The 17740-nt window shown below is 40.6% G+C and overlaps 1 protein-coding gene across 1 annotated transcript in view; it reads left to right on the plus strand.

The window, feature by feature from the left end:
* Positions 1–17740, plus strand: part of LOC117675273 (uncharacterized) — a 176914-nt gene that overhangs the window by 44748 nt on the left and 114426 nt on the right. Inside the window, exon 4 of the mRNA XM_034433755.3 lies at positions 16496–16615. Coding sequence (XP_034289646.1) covers positions 16496–16615 — 120 coding nt within the window. The remainder of the gene's footprint in view (positions 1–16495; positions 16616–17740) is intronic.

Genomic DNA, 17740 nt, shown 5'->3' on the forward strand with positions numbered 1-17740 from the left:
GGAATACATAACAAAAAGTGTTATAACAAAAAGTGATGAGTTAAAAGTGACATAACACTTATACGAAGATAGTCTTGGATTCTTGATTTTCAATGCAGTCTTTATAAATCAAGTCTGACAGTCTATTCTGAGGTAAACTAGAAACATTTCCATTTCATTGTCTATATCTATTTTCTGTATCTGAGTTAATGTCAGAAAACACTAATTCTTTGTGCCAAATAAAGCATACATGTTCCATGAATCTGTATATTGTTTCCAGGTTTATGAGTTAAATAACTGAATTGATAGCATATTAGTTGACATAATGGAAGAAAAAAGGAAAGATAACATAAAAATGAAGAAAAAAGGCTCATGTGTTACCCTATGACACTGAGGAACCAAACCCACAGATTAAAGAAGTTTAGAAAGCTTGATTAGAAGGAGATATTCTTCTTCTACTGTTATTTCCTAATTTAATTTAATTGAATAGTTTATTGTCATTGTACATATATACAAAGTATACCCATACAATGAAATTCACATAACACCCAGAGACCAAGCCACATGACAATCCCCAGACGCACCCCCACCCACCAAAAATTCCCCACCCCTCAACATCCATACAATAGACCAAGTAATGCTGTCCAGCAGCTCACTGATAGTGGCTCTTTAGTTCATTGTTGAGTCCAATTATAGCTCTGGGATAAAAACTATTCAGAAGATGTGTGGTCTGAGTTTTAATTGTTCTGTATCTTCTGCCAGAAGGCAACAGTCCAAAAAGATTGTAAGCAGGATGGGAAGAGTCTCTGAGAATGTTGTTCATAGCAGTTGTATTTGAGCTTTCTAATTCAGGACTTAGTATCTAATGTGCAAATAATCCAGAACATATATATATATTCCAAGTTTAAATATATGTTCCAAGAATTTTGTGTCAATGCAATTCAGTGATAAAAGTAAGGCCTTACATTTAGGCAAGAAAAATCAAATGCATAGTACAGAATATGAGGTACCTGGCTCAACAGCAATAATTGAAAAATGGATCTTGGTGTCCTACTGGACAACCATTTAAGTATGAGCCAGCAGTACCAAAAAAGCCAATGCAGTCCTAGGTTTGCATCAACAGAGGGTAGTATCAAGATCACATGAAGTGTTAGCACCACTTTATCCTGCACTAGTAAGATCACACTTAGAATACTGCATCCAGTTCTGGTCACCACAATGCGAAAAAGATACTATACCCTAGAAAGAGTGTACATTGAAAAGCAACAGAGATGACAAGGAGTCTGGAGCCTAAACTATATGATGAACAAATGAAGGAACTAGGTATGTCTAGTCTAAGGAAAAGAAAGATTAGCGGTGGTATGATGGCAGTCTTCCAGTACTTGAGGGGCTGCACAGAGAAGAGTGGGGTCAACTTATTTTCCAAAGCATCAGAGGGCAGGACACAAAGTAATGGATGGAAGATCTTTAAAGAAAGACCCAACATAGAATTAAAGAGAAGTTTCCTCTCAGTGATTAAATTAATGGAACAGCTTGCCTCCAGAGATTGTGGATGCTTCATCAGTAGAGGTTTTCAAAAAGAGACTGACAGCCATTTTTCTGGAATGATATGAGGTTTCTGGTTTGAGCAGGTCGTTAGACTAGAAGATTTCCAAGGTCCCTTTCAACCCTATTATTCTGTGTTCTATGAGCAAAACCGAGCCATCCACCATATCTCTTATGTTTTACAAGTGCTAGAAATTTTTAAATATCTTTTATTTTTTTAAAATAACTTTTGTGAGTCTTGGGAATAGAATTCTTAATCTCCTTGCCACTACCAAGAGGCACCCATAGTTTTGTTTCCTATGTCTCAGATTCCTTATTAGCTTATCTTTGAAGATAGAAGGAACATGGGGAATTAGAAAAATTTAGAAGCTTTTGAGTTACTTATTAGAGATATTTTTACCTCAACCTTCAAATGATTTCCCAGGATAGTTTGCAAACGTAATAAAAACACAATACGAATACAATAAAATAGTTTTAAAGAAATATACAATGAGCAGCAGAAAAGTCACAGGAGAGATAAAACTAAATTAAATTAAAAACAATACAAAATAGAGAAATGAGAAAGGTTTTAGTGATGGAACGACAACAAAGCAGGTCTACCAATTGAGTCTCACTGTTAAGCGGGAAGAAAATATGCTTTCATGTAATATAAGCACAGCATTGTATATGAGGGTCATAAAACTGAAACATAAAAGTTAAAAGGTTTGTTACCCTTACAAAAGCAATATGTGGTGCTCAATCATTGTAGCAGTAATGAAACCAAAGTCATCTTTTTTCTAAGACTAGAATAAAAAAAAAATTGGAATGCCACGGAGCTTGAAAGGTAAGATGCGTGTCCTGCTTCTCGCCTGCCCCACTTGCCATCCCCAAATTGCATCCCTAAAGGGGGCGGGTGGCTAAGCAAGGGGCAGAAGCCCTGCCATGCCTGGCAAGGGGGGGGGGAGAAGAGATGGCAAGGTGAGCCACATCTTGCTCCACGTGTATCGCTTCTCCCCTGCCCCACCTGTCAGAAACGAGTCTTTGTGAGACTCATTGCGCCGCCGGCACCTCTGCCTTGTGGAGCAGCACTCTGCAAGGCTTGTGCCATTTCATGCATGAACAGCAGCACTTCCACGAGGTTCAACATACCAGCGCAGCCATGAGCGGCAGGACGCCAGCTGTGCTGGTATGATGAAGCTCGGGCGGTGCTGCAGTTTGTGTGTGCAATAGCACAACAAGCCTTGCAGAGTCCTGCTCCATGAGGCAGCGGTGGCGGTGGGACACATCAGAGCAGCGGCAGCTAGCCGCTTGTCCAGCATGAAGAACTGGGAGGGGAGGCAGCAGCGATGATGGGACATCCAGTCCCATGCTCACCGCCTCCTCCACCTCCAAAATAATAAGACCTCCCCTCCCCGATTATAAGGCCAAGCCCTTATTTCGGGGTTCAAAAGAAAATAAGACCCTGTCTTATTTTTGGGAAAACACGGTAAGTCGTTTATGAAGATATTGAAGAGTACTGGCCCTAAGTGTGGTACCCCACTGATTACTTCCCTCCATTTAGATGTAGACCTGTTAAGGATTACTTGTTGAGTACAGTTTGTCAGCCAGTTACGAATCCATCTGGTGGTGATGCTATCTATCCCATTTTTTTCTAGTTTACCAAGAAGTAAGTTGTGGTCTACTTTGTTGAACGCCTTGCTGAAGTCTAAGTATATTATGTCCACAGTATTTCGCTGGTCTACTAATTTAGTCACTATGTTTTACTGGTCTCAAATTTCCTTATGCTTTATCTTCTCAAGTTAATTTTTTAGCCACTACCAGAATATGGCAAACTTATTCTTAAGGCTAGAAAATTAAAAAAAAATTGATGCAACTAGATATGTATGGAATCTATTTCTTTGTACAAATTTCACAGTATGCCTATATGCCTCTATCGCCATAGAAAATTCTAGTAGCTGTCTAAACAATTTTGGAATACAGGAAAGAGTAAAGGCCTGTATTAGTGCATCACATTTGGACAATTAAACAAAAAATGCTGTTATTCTTTAAGCATCACATTTTTTTTAAAAATTAGATTTATATGCCGCCCTTCTCCGGAGACTCAAGGCGGCTTACAATGCGTTAAGCAATAAACATTCAGCTGGCAGTGCATCTATTGTTGTAGAATTTTAAGACATTGTATTTTCATAAAACTTCATTATCGGCATATAACCAGAATGATCATTTTCAGAATGTGTACATCAATTGCTCTTGACATTTCATTTCTGTTTTATAAAATGATTGGAAAACAATTGAGCAAATTGAAAAAGCAAATATAATTGGACCAATATATGTCACACATATGCCTATTGTTCTTTCATTGTATGTTATAATAAAATAATTCATAGTTTATATGCCTATGAATGCATATATATGCATGCACACAGAGAAACAGGATATATGAAGAATGAAACCTCTTCAGTACAAAATGCCTAAAGACAAATAAATGCTCATTCTCTCTTGAAGAGGAGGAAGGAAAGTAAATTGCAGGTGGTTCTTAGTATACAGCTTACATGAAAAGGAAACGAAAGCCTTCTTCCTCTATGGGGCTTTTCAGCTGATGTCAAACTGAGCCAAGCCTTTATCCTATTACATCAAACATTACTCATGTGGCTGTTTGGAAATTACAGTAGTATGATACTTTATCCTTGTTCTAGCAATATTTGTGGTACTCAATAGGTTTGTTCCATTCTTTTTTTCTTGACCTTCTTCTCATTGCCCAATGACACTCATACATTTTACAGAAAAAGAGAAGTATCCAGAAACTCAGGATAAAGGAGAAAAATTAGTTCTCCTCCATGGTATAGTAGGAATTTTTTTTTTCTGTCACTGGATATCACCATCTCTACTGCACACATTTTCTTGCAAATTGTCACCTACAACAACATGAAGTAAATGGGAAGGTTTCTCTGGAGATATCATATTCGGTGACTTACTAAAGGAGGAAAATACTTCTGATAATCCATGTTTATCAAAGAAAATTATGTGAAACCATATATTAACTTTCCTCAGATCTCTAAAAGTTTGTCTAAGGAAGAACATCCACATTTGCTCAAATTCAATTTCAGTTGAAACTGTGTGACAAGGGAATTTAAATTAGGATATTAATTTTTGCATTGAACTCTGAGTGACACCTACATTTGCCATAAGATCCTTTTGATATCAAAGCAACAAGCTCTGAAAAATCATTGTGACCAAAACATCCAGAAGGTTGTTTAAGAAAATGTTGCTAAAGATGATTGAGAGACCAGGACAAATCTTAGTACTTATAAAATAAATAAATAAAATTCTAGCAACAGAATTATATTTAAGCCAAAAATTACGTAGAACCTGATCTGGGAGTTCAGCTAGAAGAGAATTATAATAATCAATTGCAGCCACAACAAAAATATGAAGTCTCAGGAAGGTAATAATCTGAGATGGAAAAAATCCTGCAACCTTAGAAGTGTGGCTGTAATATATTCCTCCTAGTTGTTCAAATTGACTGTTACACTGGGGTACTTGACAGAGTTGGTAAATAATAATTGGATATTAGTCATAACATTCCTCAGAATCAATAAGTAATTGTGACAGATAAATCAATGAAATATCATTTCTGCTTGAGTTCACTTTCAAAGAGACGGTGTCATCAAATGCTGATCATGCACTATCTCAATATGGAGGAGAAAGATCCTGTTTCCATACTTTGCCATAATGGGTAGAGATATATTCAGCATCCAATCATTCAGACAGAAGTCAAGACAGACTTTTTCACTCCAGGTTCAAATATTTAAGCGGATCTCTATTTCTCAGATTTAAATAGACATCTGCCTGTCATTTATATTAACTCACAAGCAAATCCTGTGATAATATAGCAGCCACTTCAGAGATGAACAACAACAAATCAGTCCTAACAGTTGCTAGTTAAAATATTTTAGTTTGAAATCACATTATGCACATGAAATGTAATAAAATTGTTTTATATAAGATACTTTTTTCTATCATTCCTTTTAATTTTCAGGTTTTGAAGGAATGTAGCTCAAACCTTCCTCATCAATCTAGCTTGCAAATTTCATTTCACTCCAAGGTAGGTCGGGGAGTAAAGGTTCAGTCCCAAACTGTTGGAGAACAGAGCATTATTTTTTCAGTTCTTAATCCCCATCTAGACCTCAACTTGGATTTATTGTTTTCTAAGTTCCAAAACAGATCTCTGTTAAGCAGATGGGGTGATCTCTATTCATCTCCTGGGTACTTCAGGAAATTTGGTATCATTCAAATGAGCAATTGAGTTAACATACCTACCCCATATATGTGACACATCTAATGAGATAGGATCATTTTATAAATGGTTGAGTTTAACCAAGTAAAAATAAAACTTCACTCGGGTGATTTTACTTAGCAGAAGAAGTTAACAGGACCCAAGGTAAGCAGGGAGGCCTCAGAAATAGTATTATACAATGGCAACTAGTGGCAGGCAAGAACAATATACACTGAACAGTACAAGCAAGTAGCTGGCGCTGTATAGAGGAGCATCTTGTCCCACCCCTTGGTGCTTTGGAGAATAATTTGACTCCCTCTTCTTTGTGGCAGCCCCTCAAATACTGGAATACTGCTATCATGTCACCCTAATTCTTCTTTTCTTTAGACTAGCCAGACCCAAAACATGCAGCTGTTCTTCATATGGTTTAGTTTCCAGGCCTTTGATCATCTTAGTTGCTCTTCTCTGAACATTTCCAAAGTCTCAACATCTTTTTGAAGTATTCCAGGAGTGGTTTTACCAGGGTTTTGTAAAGTGGCACCAATACTTCACATGATCTTGATTCTATGTCTCTGTTTATACAACCCAAGCAGTGGTAGGATTCAACTGGTTCATACCTATTCGGGAGAACTGTTTGTTAAGTTTCTGAGCAGTTTGGAGAACCGGTTGTTGGAAGAAATCTCCTTCCAACAGCCTTTTGTTTTTTTCCATTTTACAGGGCTAATCCTGTCAGGAATGCAGGAAGGAAACATTCTGATGTTGTTTCCAGCCCAGGTGTCAGCAACATGCGGCTCCCGAGCCACATGCAGCTCTTTTATCCCCCTGCTGTGGCTCCCTGCCAGCTGGCTGGCCCCGCCCCTCACCCTCTCCTCCCAGTCACTCCTCATGTGGCCTGAGAAGGTAAGGGTGACGGCAGGGATGGAGACTCACTCCATATTCCAAAGTGGGAGGGAAGCGCCCCTGTACTTGCCTCTCATCTCGTGGGCGCTAATTCCAGCGCTTCTTGATGCTGAGCGCACCTTGGTCGCTTGGGGAGATATGCGACTTTCTCTCTGCCCCAAGACACTGGCCCGTCCTGTCCCAGCTGCAGCTGATGCTCCGCATCATAATGGGCTCCAGAAGGAAGAGGGGACTCTGTCTCCCCCATTGTGAAGCACACAAAATTTAGGTGTGCTGCACAAGGCGCTGCAAGAGCAGCGAGCAGGTCATGGAGGCGGTGAGAGCAAGTTGCAAGTCTAGAGCACTGGCCCAGCCCAGCTGTGGCTTATGCTGCGAAGAGAAAGTCGTGCATCTCCCTGAGCGACTGAGGTGCGTACAGTACCAATAAGCATTGGAAGAAGCTCCCGCAAGATGAGAGGCAAGTACAGGGGCACTTCCCTCCCACTCTGGAATATAGAGCGGGTCTCCATCCTCACCATCACCCTTACCTTCTCAGGCCATGCGAAGAGTGACTGGGAGAGGAGGGTGAGGGGCGGGGCCAGCCAGCCAGCAGGGAGCCACCACAGGGAAACAAAAGAGCTTCATTTATCTGGGAACCTGAAATGATTCTTGATTTAAATTATATGGTAAAAAGTACCCAAAGAAGAAGAAAGAACATCAGCACCAAAAAAAAAAAAACAAAACCCTTGCCTGTTTTTGGAAATGGTTCAAGAGGGAACACATAAACACACCAGGGAGGGAGAGAGCAGGAGGGGAAGAGAGCAGGGGGAAGAGAGAGAGGGAGGGAAAGAGAGAGAGATGAGAGAAAGAAATGAGAAAATGATGAGGGAGAGACCGAGAGAGGAGAAAGAGGGAAACAAATGAAAAAGAAGGGGAGAGGGGGGAGAAGGAAACAGAAATGAGAGAGCTGGAGGGAGAGAATGAGAGGGAAAGGGGGGAAATGAGAGAGAGAAGGGGAGAGAAAGAAAGAAAAGAAAAGAGAGGGAGAGAGAGAGAGAGAGAGAGAAAGAGAGGTCCATTTCCCACAGAAAACACCCTGAGCTACAAAATGCAGGTAGGCGTGGCTGGGGAGTGTCATGTATCTGGGTGGGAGTGAGGTTGAGTTGGTCATGCCCACCCAGGTTTTGTGGCTCCCAGTGTTTTCTTTTCTGTGGGAAATGGGTCCAAATGGCTCTTTTAGTGTTTGAGGTTGCAGACCCCTGTTCTAGCCTAATCCTTATCTTTATTGCCCTATTTATAGAAACTGCCTCTCAGTGAAGCCTTATTACATTGTAACATCTAATGCTTCTTGGCAGTTCACCCAGACTTTCTGTCACCTGAGCTACTTCTCTGGAGGGGCTTGACTTTCTTAAAGGGGAAGGGTTGTTTTAAGCTTTTTACACTGCTTTAGTGGTTCCTGGCACTGTCCTTTTGGGATGTACTTCCTAGAGGCAGGATGCAAGCTTGGCACTGATTTTTTTACTGCCTTTCTAGGGGCATATGATCTTTCCTTAAATCTGGATGATTTCCCTAGGATATCTTGTGAGGTGAGTGAAACCAGCTGGTATCTTTAAGTGGATCTAAGGTTTGCTTTTCCTGGGTGTGAAAGGTTGCTTTGTCAGTTCATTGAGCACAGGAGTCTCTTCTCTATGTGGATTCTTCAGTCATCCACATCACGGCTGTCCCAAATATGCTTTTTTCAAGAGGCAACTGGACTTTCTTGGGTTCCAGAAAGTCCAGTTGCTTCTTGAAAAAGCACCTTTGGGACAGGAGTCTCTTGCATTGCTTCAGAGTGGCCAGGGCATATGATTGTTCACTGACAGTAAGATATAAAAAAAAAAGGAGGTAGGGGTATGGATCCTCCCTCCAATTTATTTTAGTTTTCTCTCATGATAATAAGGCTTAGTAACATGGCACCAGACTTGAAAGTTATTTAGATATCTGTGGCATGTACTAATTTTATTGTGATCCTACAAGCTTGGAAGGCTTGAACCTGGGTCTCCTATATAATTTGTTAAATTGTCTCTTTAGCTCTGCATTTTGTAGCCCAAATATGCCCACCCACTTTCCGAAGAGCTTAAATGACCTCTCTGCTAAAGAGTTTCACTTTTTGAGCAAGAGTTGGCTGCTGATAGTTATCATTGCATTTTAACTATTTTAATTCCTCAAGATGCTCTGGCACCCTGCCTGATTTGTAATTCCGGCTTGCAGGTATTTCCAATCTAATGACTGGTATTTAGGGCATCGTTTTACAAGTAAACAAGCTTTTTGTATTTTTCTACAGGTAATCCTTGACTTACAACAATTCATTTAATGACCATTCAAAGTTATAATGGCACTGAAAAAAGTGACTTATGACCATTTTTCACACTTACAACCATTGCAGAATCACACTTACAACCGGGGGAGAACCGGTTGTTAAATTATTTGAATCCCACTACTGAACCCAGGATTGTATTAAATTTTGTCGCTGCTGCTGCACATTGGTGGCTCATATTCAAATGATCATCCACTAGGACTCCAAGGTCCCTCTCACAGTTACTGTTTTTGAGCCAGGTCTCACCTAATCTGTACTTATACCTTTGATTTTTTCCTGCCTAAATGTAAAGCTTTGCTTTTCTCCACATTAAAATTCATTTTGTTGGATATGGCCCATTGTTTAAGTTTGTCAAGAACTTTTTGGATCCTGAGTTGTCTTTTGGGGTGTTGGCTATTCCTGTCAATTTAGTATCATCTGCAAATTTGATGAATTCCCCTCTATCCCCTCACCTAAGTCATCTATAATATATTGAAGAGTACTGGGCCTAAAACAGAGCCGCGTGGTACCCCACTGCTTACTTCTCTCCATGTGGATGTAGTACCATTAAGGACTACTCATTGAGTACAGTTTGTCAGCCAGCTACAAATCCATCTGGTGGTGATGCTGTTTATTCCACATTTTTCTAGCTTATCAAGAAGTAGATTGTAGTTTACTTTGTCAAATGCCTTGCTGAGATCTAAGTATACTATGTCCACAGCAATTCGCTTGTCTACTAATTTAGTGACTTTATCAAAGAATGAAAGATTGGTTTGGCATGATCTGTTTTTAACAAATCCATGCTGGCTACTAGTTAGTTATATATTGAACAGGCTTAAAGTTTGAAGTCCATTAATTTGTTGCCATGTAGAAATGGGGTCTATGATTCATACAGGTACCGTGTTTCCCTGAAAATAAGACAGGGTCTTATTTTCTTTTCAACCCCGAAATAAGGGCTTGGCCTTATTATCGGGGGGGTCTTATTATTTCGGAGGTGCTCATGGCTGCTGTTGTGTTGCGCTGCTGCGGCAGCACGACACAGCCACTCATCAGCTTTTCACCTGAGGCCATGCCCGCATCCTCACATCCCTGTGCCTGGCTCTTTGGGAGCCCACTCGCAAGAGAGCAGCCGCCCAGCACCTCTTGCTACGTGATACCTATTGGGCAGCCTGCGCACTCACAGCTGGGAGACCGGCAGAGAGAAGCTCCCATTGTACACTGCCATCAAACCCCTCCCCTCCTACAGGGGGGTGGAATGCGAGTGGGCCAAAGGCGTCAAGCCACGTGAGTGCCTGTCTCCCCTTCCGGCTCGCATGCCTCCCAGGCCTCACCATGTCGATGTGGGTGAAGCCAGTGAGTACCCAGTTCAAAGCAGAGAAGAGGCCAGTCAGGCCAGCTGCCTGCTGCCAAGTCTTCTGGGAGCTGGGGCAGCTGCATGGAGCTTTGACTATAGAGCAGGAAGCGCACTCTCAGAGCGGTCATTGTCGATGCAGAGAGTCTTCCGGCAGCGGCCACTATGGGAGTGCACTTTCTGCTCTATGGTTCCAGCTCCATGTGGCTGCCCCAGCTCCCGGAAGACTCAGCAGCAGGTGGCTGGCCCAACCGACCTCTTCCCCGCTTCCAGCGGCTTCCAGCCAGGGTTTGGAAGCTGCAGAGGAAGCCATCCTCAGTGCTGGGATGGTGGTGGCACGTAGTCGTCAAAGACCTGGTGCTCACTGGCTTCACCCACATTGTGATCCTGGCTGGATGTGGGGAGGTGTCTGCTGAGTGGGCACCACATGGCAAGAGGTGCTGGGCAGCTGCTCTCTTGCAAGAGGGGCAGGAGTTTTCAGGCAAGGGGGTTGGATGGATGGGAGGCAGGTGAGCACCAAGAATGCTGGGGAGAGATAGAATGAGAGGCAGCTCCCAATCTGCTCAGCTTATCCATGAGTTGCGATTAAGGGGCCCAGCTGCCATTAGCTGACCGAGGAAGGGAAGGGCTGCCTTCTGTGCTGGCCATGTCCAACCCTTTACTAGGGCTTATGTTAGGGAGAGGGTGTATATTTACACCCACCCCAAAAATCAGGCTTGGCCTTATTTTCAGGACATGGTAGTTGCCCCTTAACGACCATTTGTTTAGTGACTGTTCAAAGTTATAATGATACTGAAAAAAGGTGATTTGTGACCAGTCCTTGCATGTATGATCATCACAGCATCCTTGGGATCACAGGATTGTGATTTGGGCACTTGGCAACCAGCTCACATTTATGACAGTTGCAGCATTCCACAGCCTGTGGAGTTTCCTAGTCAGCTTCCAAAGAATTAAGTCAATGGGGAAGTCAGCTGGAGGTTGCAAGTTGCAGTGATATCTCATTTAATGAACACAGATTTGTTTAATGATCATGGCAAAAAATGTAAAATGCTTCACTTAATGACTGCACTGTTAACAATTTTCCAACTCCTATTGTGATCATGTCAATGACTATCTGTTGATTCAAGATGCTCAAGTCCTAGACAAAGAGTTCCAATTTGGTCCTTCATTTGTCTGAAATTCTCAAAATGCAAAAATCACTGCTTTAATCTTATTTGTTCAACTTGCAAGAATTGTGACAAAAATAACATATGCAAGAAATAAGAACAGCCATGCTCAGTTGGGAATGTGATTCTTAATATGCCTCAGTCTTGCAAAAATGTGGCAAAGTAGAAATGTTTTGAGCTATCTCCATCATTTTCTTCTAATGAGCAAAAGAGATGTGGGAAATAAGCCAATGTAGCTAATGTCGGCTGTGATACTGCCATCTAATTTACTTGGTCAATAAGAAATTTGGAAAGAGAAATTTTGGAAGGTATAGGAATTTTCCTGCCTTGGCACAAATAAAAGTAGGCATGTGATCATCAATGGCTTGCTGAAAACAGTCATCTCCAGCTAATCCATGTATTGGACAAGGCCATCTTCGGAGGGAAAGCCCATGTTTCAGTGCATGCTTTCTATATAAATTACCAGTTTATTGAAATCAGCTGATTTCAAGCTGTGTTGGAATCAGTGGAGAAGTGGAAGTATAATGTGTAAAAAACTGTATGATACAAAAATCTCTTTTGTATATTTATGTGTTGCCAAACCACATATAAAAGAGTGGAATCATGATATTTCACCAGCTTTTCAGATTTTGTCCCAAACTTGTAGATATCTGTGTATCTACCTACACAGAGATTATTGTGAAAAAATAATGTGTAAGTTATCTTCATTTGAAACTTGATAAATAAGATAAATTTGATAAATAAAAGCATGTGAAGTCGGGTACACATAGCACTACTTCTCTTTAATCAAAATGAGCTGCAATTAAAATAAGATGGGAATTCGTGAGGAATACCTGCAGTAGAAGAAGAGGGACTGGTAGTGAGAGGTGATTTATAACCACTCTTGCCTTGTGGATTGCCATAGGTTTTAAGGCATTTTCTTTTCTTTCATAGTCCAAAGCAAGTAGGTAATAAAACAAGCAGTATAATGACTTATTAATTCCTGGTTGTGTTGGGATTTGTAGAGTTGAATGAATCTCCCTCAAGTTATAAGAGAACAAAAAATAGTAAAAATGAGCAACGAGCAATTAAACCCTCAGAGAGCAATCTCCATTTGGATAGGGAAATAAGCATTCTTTCCCTCCATGGTTGTGAAATGCACTATATCTACTGTGGGTAAATAAAATCTTCCCATTGATTTCATTGGAAGGTACTTAAGCATGCTGCAGTAATTCCCTGCCATTTTCCATAATCTGAAAGATGTTTCATGATAGACAGCAATGAATATGTCACAAGAGTAACACACTCCCTTTGTGTCTTTTACATATTTGCATATTATCTGCAATGTCTTGCACTTATGCAGGACAGGAGCACTACACAAGCCAGATGTATTGGTAACTTCTGAACTGAAATATTGTATTCTTACCATCCAAGAACCAAATATTTGTCATTTACAGTTTGTTATTAAGAGAATTTTTGGGAAACATGTACTTGTGTTTATACATGTCTGTGTGAACAAGTGTTGTCGTCCACCAGTGGCCAGCAGAGCTGGCAGCAGATTCAGACAGCGAGGAGGTTGGGCCAGTCCTGGAGTCTGGGGAAGGCTTGAACGAGGGCTCTGCATTGGAGGCAGAGAGGGGGCCAGGGCCATCTGGTAGTTGTGTGCTGCCTCCAGAGCCTCCGGAATCTGACATCAGCGAGGCAGAAGAACAGGGAGAGCCTGTTCTCACTGCACGCATGTGCAGAGCTGCCAGGAGCCAAGAACAGTTAAGACAAAAGGGAGGACTCAGGAGTAAGGCTTGGAGATGATTGGCCCCTCCCATAAGACATAAGAGAGGAGCAAATAGACGGAAGCAATTTGTTCATTCTGGTCAGTTCAAACTCTGAGAAGCTCTGTTTGACTCTTTGCTCCATTTCGCCTTGCAAAATTAATTGGCAATTAGGTCTCTGGCAGCATTTCAAGGGAGATAAAGATGGGTGCTTATCAGCATTACCTTGAAAGCCTGTGGCAGACATCTGTCAGACTCTTCACAGACTGTTAGTGAATGACCATAATTCACAACAGTTTAAATAAAAGAGTTTTTTTGGGAACTAAGTGTGTGATTTAAGCTTTCTCAGGGAGCCTAGGTCAGAACAACAAGAGAGAGAAAATATATACAAGGATTACAGCTCCCAAAGAAACTAAAACTTTATATAAACTAGAGGATCAGTGTGGTGGTATGGTTAAAGGTACTGGAGTGGGACCCAGGTTCAGATTGGTACTAAAGCACAGAACTGACTGGTTGGTTTGAGATCAGACATTGTCTCTCAGTTCAGCCTCCCATACAGAATTCATACAACAAAATAGATTCCTCTATTTTGTCTGGGGCTTCTAAAAAGTTTATAAACAAATACATTAGGCCAAGATACCACATTAGCTTATCCTTTGAAATTTCAAAATATATATTTTTTTGAATTATGAGGACTACCTAGCTAAGACCAGATTCTTAGCCAGGCTATCATTTTATGCTGCTTATAAATTTCAGTCATAATGGAACTTCCAGCAAATTATCAGAAGGGGAGTGTTTGGGTTCCAGTCAACCAGCCACACCTTGTGCAGGATTTTCTATGCTACACACTCACTGTCTCCATTTCTTCTTCTCCCACCAGCATAGTCCACCTAAATCACATTGGCTTGTTGATGTGGTTTCCCACATTTCTGTCTCTACATATCCTTCAGCTGTTGTTCTGATATATATGTGTGTTTGTGCATATTGGATTTTATAGTGATGAATAGAACAATGAATGGAATCTGCTACCATCCACATCCTTATTTGAAAAAATTGTAGAATTATAAATATATTTTGGAATTATATTTCAGTGCAGGCTAGAATTAAATTGTTTTATTTAAGGTTTATTTAAAAGATGTGTGCACGGTTTCTTATGCCAAAGAGTCTCAATACATAAATAATGTGAGACTTAAGATATGAGTAAAATCATCTGTTAGGCATTAGTTTGTTGGAAAATATGTATCACAGGTAATCATGTAAGTTGCATAGAAAAGTACATTCTCTAAACATATATATAAAATCTGTATAGCAGCTGCTGGGGATTTTCCAGAAATTTTTAAAAGTTTATTGAATAACTAGATACAATAAATAATATATCTAACATGGAGCTTAATATAGATTGGATTCCCACTGATCTTCACATCCCCAATGGATGCTGCTACTTAACTAGGAAATGATACCACTCCATTTTTCTGAATTTCAGAGATAAAGGGAATTAATACAGTTCAAGGCTTTCTCATGCTAGGAGAACAAAAGGGGTGATGGAAAGGTAAAAGCAACTTTCAGAGGCGTTAAAGATCTGAATGCCAAGACAAATCAACTACCAACAGACATAGAAAAATAAGCCCCATTTGACCACCATTCAAAAAAAAAAAAAAAGACAATCAAAAACTTAGGAAGGAAACCAGAGGCCTAGAACAGGGGTCAGCAACTCACAGCTCTGAAGCCGCATGTGGCTCTTTCATCCCTCTGCTGTGGCTCCTTGTTGCTGGTCGGCTCCACAATTGATAGGGCTTTTGGTTAGGACAGGTAGAGGAAAAAGGATGCTGCACTAGGAGGCGACTCTATGGTGGGGGAACCGACTTCTGGTCAACAGAGGAAAAAAGACGCTGTGCTAGGAGGAGACTATGATGTGGGAACTGGACTTCCAGTCAGCTCCAGAATTGAACGGGGGCTTCCAGTTAGGACCTTTGTAGCTCTTTGGGTGTTTAGGTTGCTGACCCCTGGCCTAGAACATATCCCCTTCTGTTGTTCACACCCAGGTCAACATGAAACAGCACCAGATAAATAGGGAAGAAGCCCTTCCCTGATCAAGGAATCATCCAGGTGGTAACGGTATCCCCACATTAGGCAATCTATTATAAATAAAGAGCCCACTCTAGCTTGCATTGATGATATTACCTAGCTAGATAATGAAAGGTCTGCAAGAAAGCATCCAATCTCAGAGAACACGAAGAACAAAGATGATAAGGGTTCTAGTGGCTAACTCGTACAATGTACAGTTAAGGGAAGTCCCTTTCTTTGGGCAGGGGGTTGAACTAGCAGGCCTCCAAAGTCCCTTCCAGCCCTATGATTCTAACCCAACAATTCAACCCTGAACTTAGTTGGATGGGGAGGGGTCGATGGAACCCAAAAGTGAGAAAGGAAGGATCAGAATTCCTCAATCATTATATACACTTTTGAGAAAGGAAGCAAACAATTATATGTTAAGTTACATGAGAATTTTTTTTTACCAAGTTTATACCCTCCTGCAATCCTGAAGGACCCTCCAAACTTCCTACACAGTAAGTGGGAAACAACATGATAGCAAATCTGGCAGTGTAACAAAAATGTTAGATGGATATAAAGGCCACCATTGCAAATAGAGGCTCTGTTATGAAGGGCAGATTGGAAATCTAAATAGAGAGTTTGGGTAGCGTTCCCATATGCCAGGCTTGTTCTTGAATCACAACAGTTGGTGGAGTTCTTTGGTATGGCTTCTAACTTTCTTCAAATGCTGCTTAAGTATTTGAAGTTCTTGGATTTCTTGTGAGCTTAGTAAGTAGCTTATTCCTTTCTGCGTGGTAAAGTTTGACACTACATATAAAGTACAACCACACTGATTGTCTCTGGAAAAACAAATCTCTCTTCTAAAGACATTGAGCCTTAAGTGTCTTTTAGGTATCCTTTTCTTTCTTTAGTGTCTACATTTCCTGAGAATGACAGCATATTCCCACAGCAGCAGCAGCTGTAGGATATTTCTCTGTATATTTCCAAAGACATTTTGCTTTTTGTTTTCAAAGACACACACATATGAGCTCTATTAAAATGAGCACTTTAACCTTGTTAAAGGTTACTGTCAGAAGGATGAAAACTTTCAAGATAATAATTCCAATGTCATCTGCTTTGTGTCTTGATATGAACATTGCCCAACATAGACAGTACATTTATAATGTTCCAAACTTTAAAATTCTGCAGGATAAATTGGAACCTTTGCTGAAAACTCCTCATAAGGACCTAGCAAAACATCTCAGGTTCAGTTTGTATCCAGAGTTAAGGGAAGAAGAGAAAGGATCTGCAACTTCTAAGGATGACTTGGTAAGTAAAAATATCTTTCTTTGTTGCTTTCTTTATTGTTTTTATTTGAATCTACTAGCCAAACTTGATTTGACAGGAAAGCGCTGCAGTTTCTCCATTGAATAGGCTTTTAGTTTATTGAGGATTTACTCATAACAGAGCCATGTGCACATCAGTCAGTGCACATTGGGTGGGATTGGGGGAATGTTGTTTCTTATGAGAAAGAAAGAGATTCTGGAGGCAGAATAAATCCATGTCTTACTATTGCCCCATCAGATAAAAATTGTGAACTTTATTAAAGATATGAAAGGAGACATCCCTGAAATCGCTGCTCAATTTATAGAACAATCTGTTCTACAAGGTGCCAAGTTTAGGTGCCAAACCTGTTTGAAAAGGCTGACATGCCCAGGCCTAATCATAATCTAGATAATAAATGCCATTCTGAATAAAACTATTGTAGGATTAAAAGTCAATATAGTATGATTTCCCCTCTATAATCATTGCCAATTGAGCCATCAGGCTTTCTTCACTTCTTGGGGCATCAGTGCTGCAAGTCTAGAAATCAAAATATTATATATTACAGGGCCTTATTTGCAACTGAACTAAACAAGCCACAAAGGTAAGAAAATGGATGCCCATCATTACTTCTCAAATGAGGCCCCTATGTGCAATATTCCCCATTTCCCTGTGAAATTGCTTTGTTCAAAGGTTGATAATCAGCAGGCCCTTCTGGGAGCAGCAGGCAGATGGAGGGTAAGCTAGAATGCTTAAGGTACTGCTGTTGCGCTTTCCTTTTCACTCTTGAGAGAAAGAGAGAGAATTAGGGAGAAGAGCAAACTCTCTTTGACCTTGATATAAGATACTGTAAAATCCAGGGTCTCTGAGAACAGACTGTGATACAATTTTAGATTATTCATATTGAGCAAGGCACTGAGCAGTAAAATAATATGAGGAGAGTCGAAGATACCAATTTCCTCAAAGCACTTGTGCATCAAGACAGAGGCTATGTTCACACTTGCACCTAATCATGGTACAAACATTTTTCGGCAACATCTTTTGTCTGCCATTGTCTTCATTTCATTTTAGTTTGAATGACACAAGTTTATGTCATCCTTAGCTCCACCCATGTTTTATGAATATTTTCTC

Source organism: Pantherophis guttatus, chromosome 1 (genome assembly GCF_059756535.1).
Source record: "Pantherophis guttatus breed Tessera chromosome 1, ASM5975653v1, whole genome shotgun sequence".
Taxonomy (NCBI): Eukaryota; Metazoa; Chordata; class Lepidosauria; order Squamata; family Colubridae; genus Pantherophis; species Pantherophis guttatus.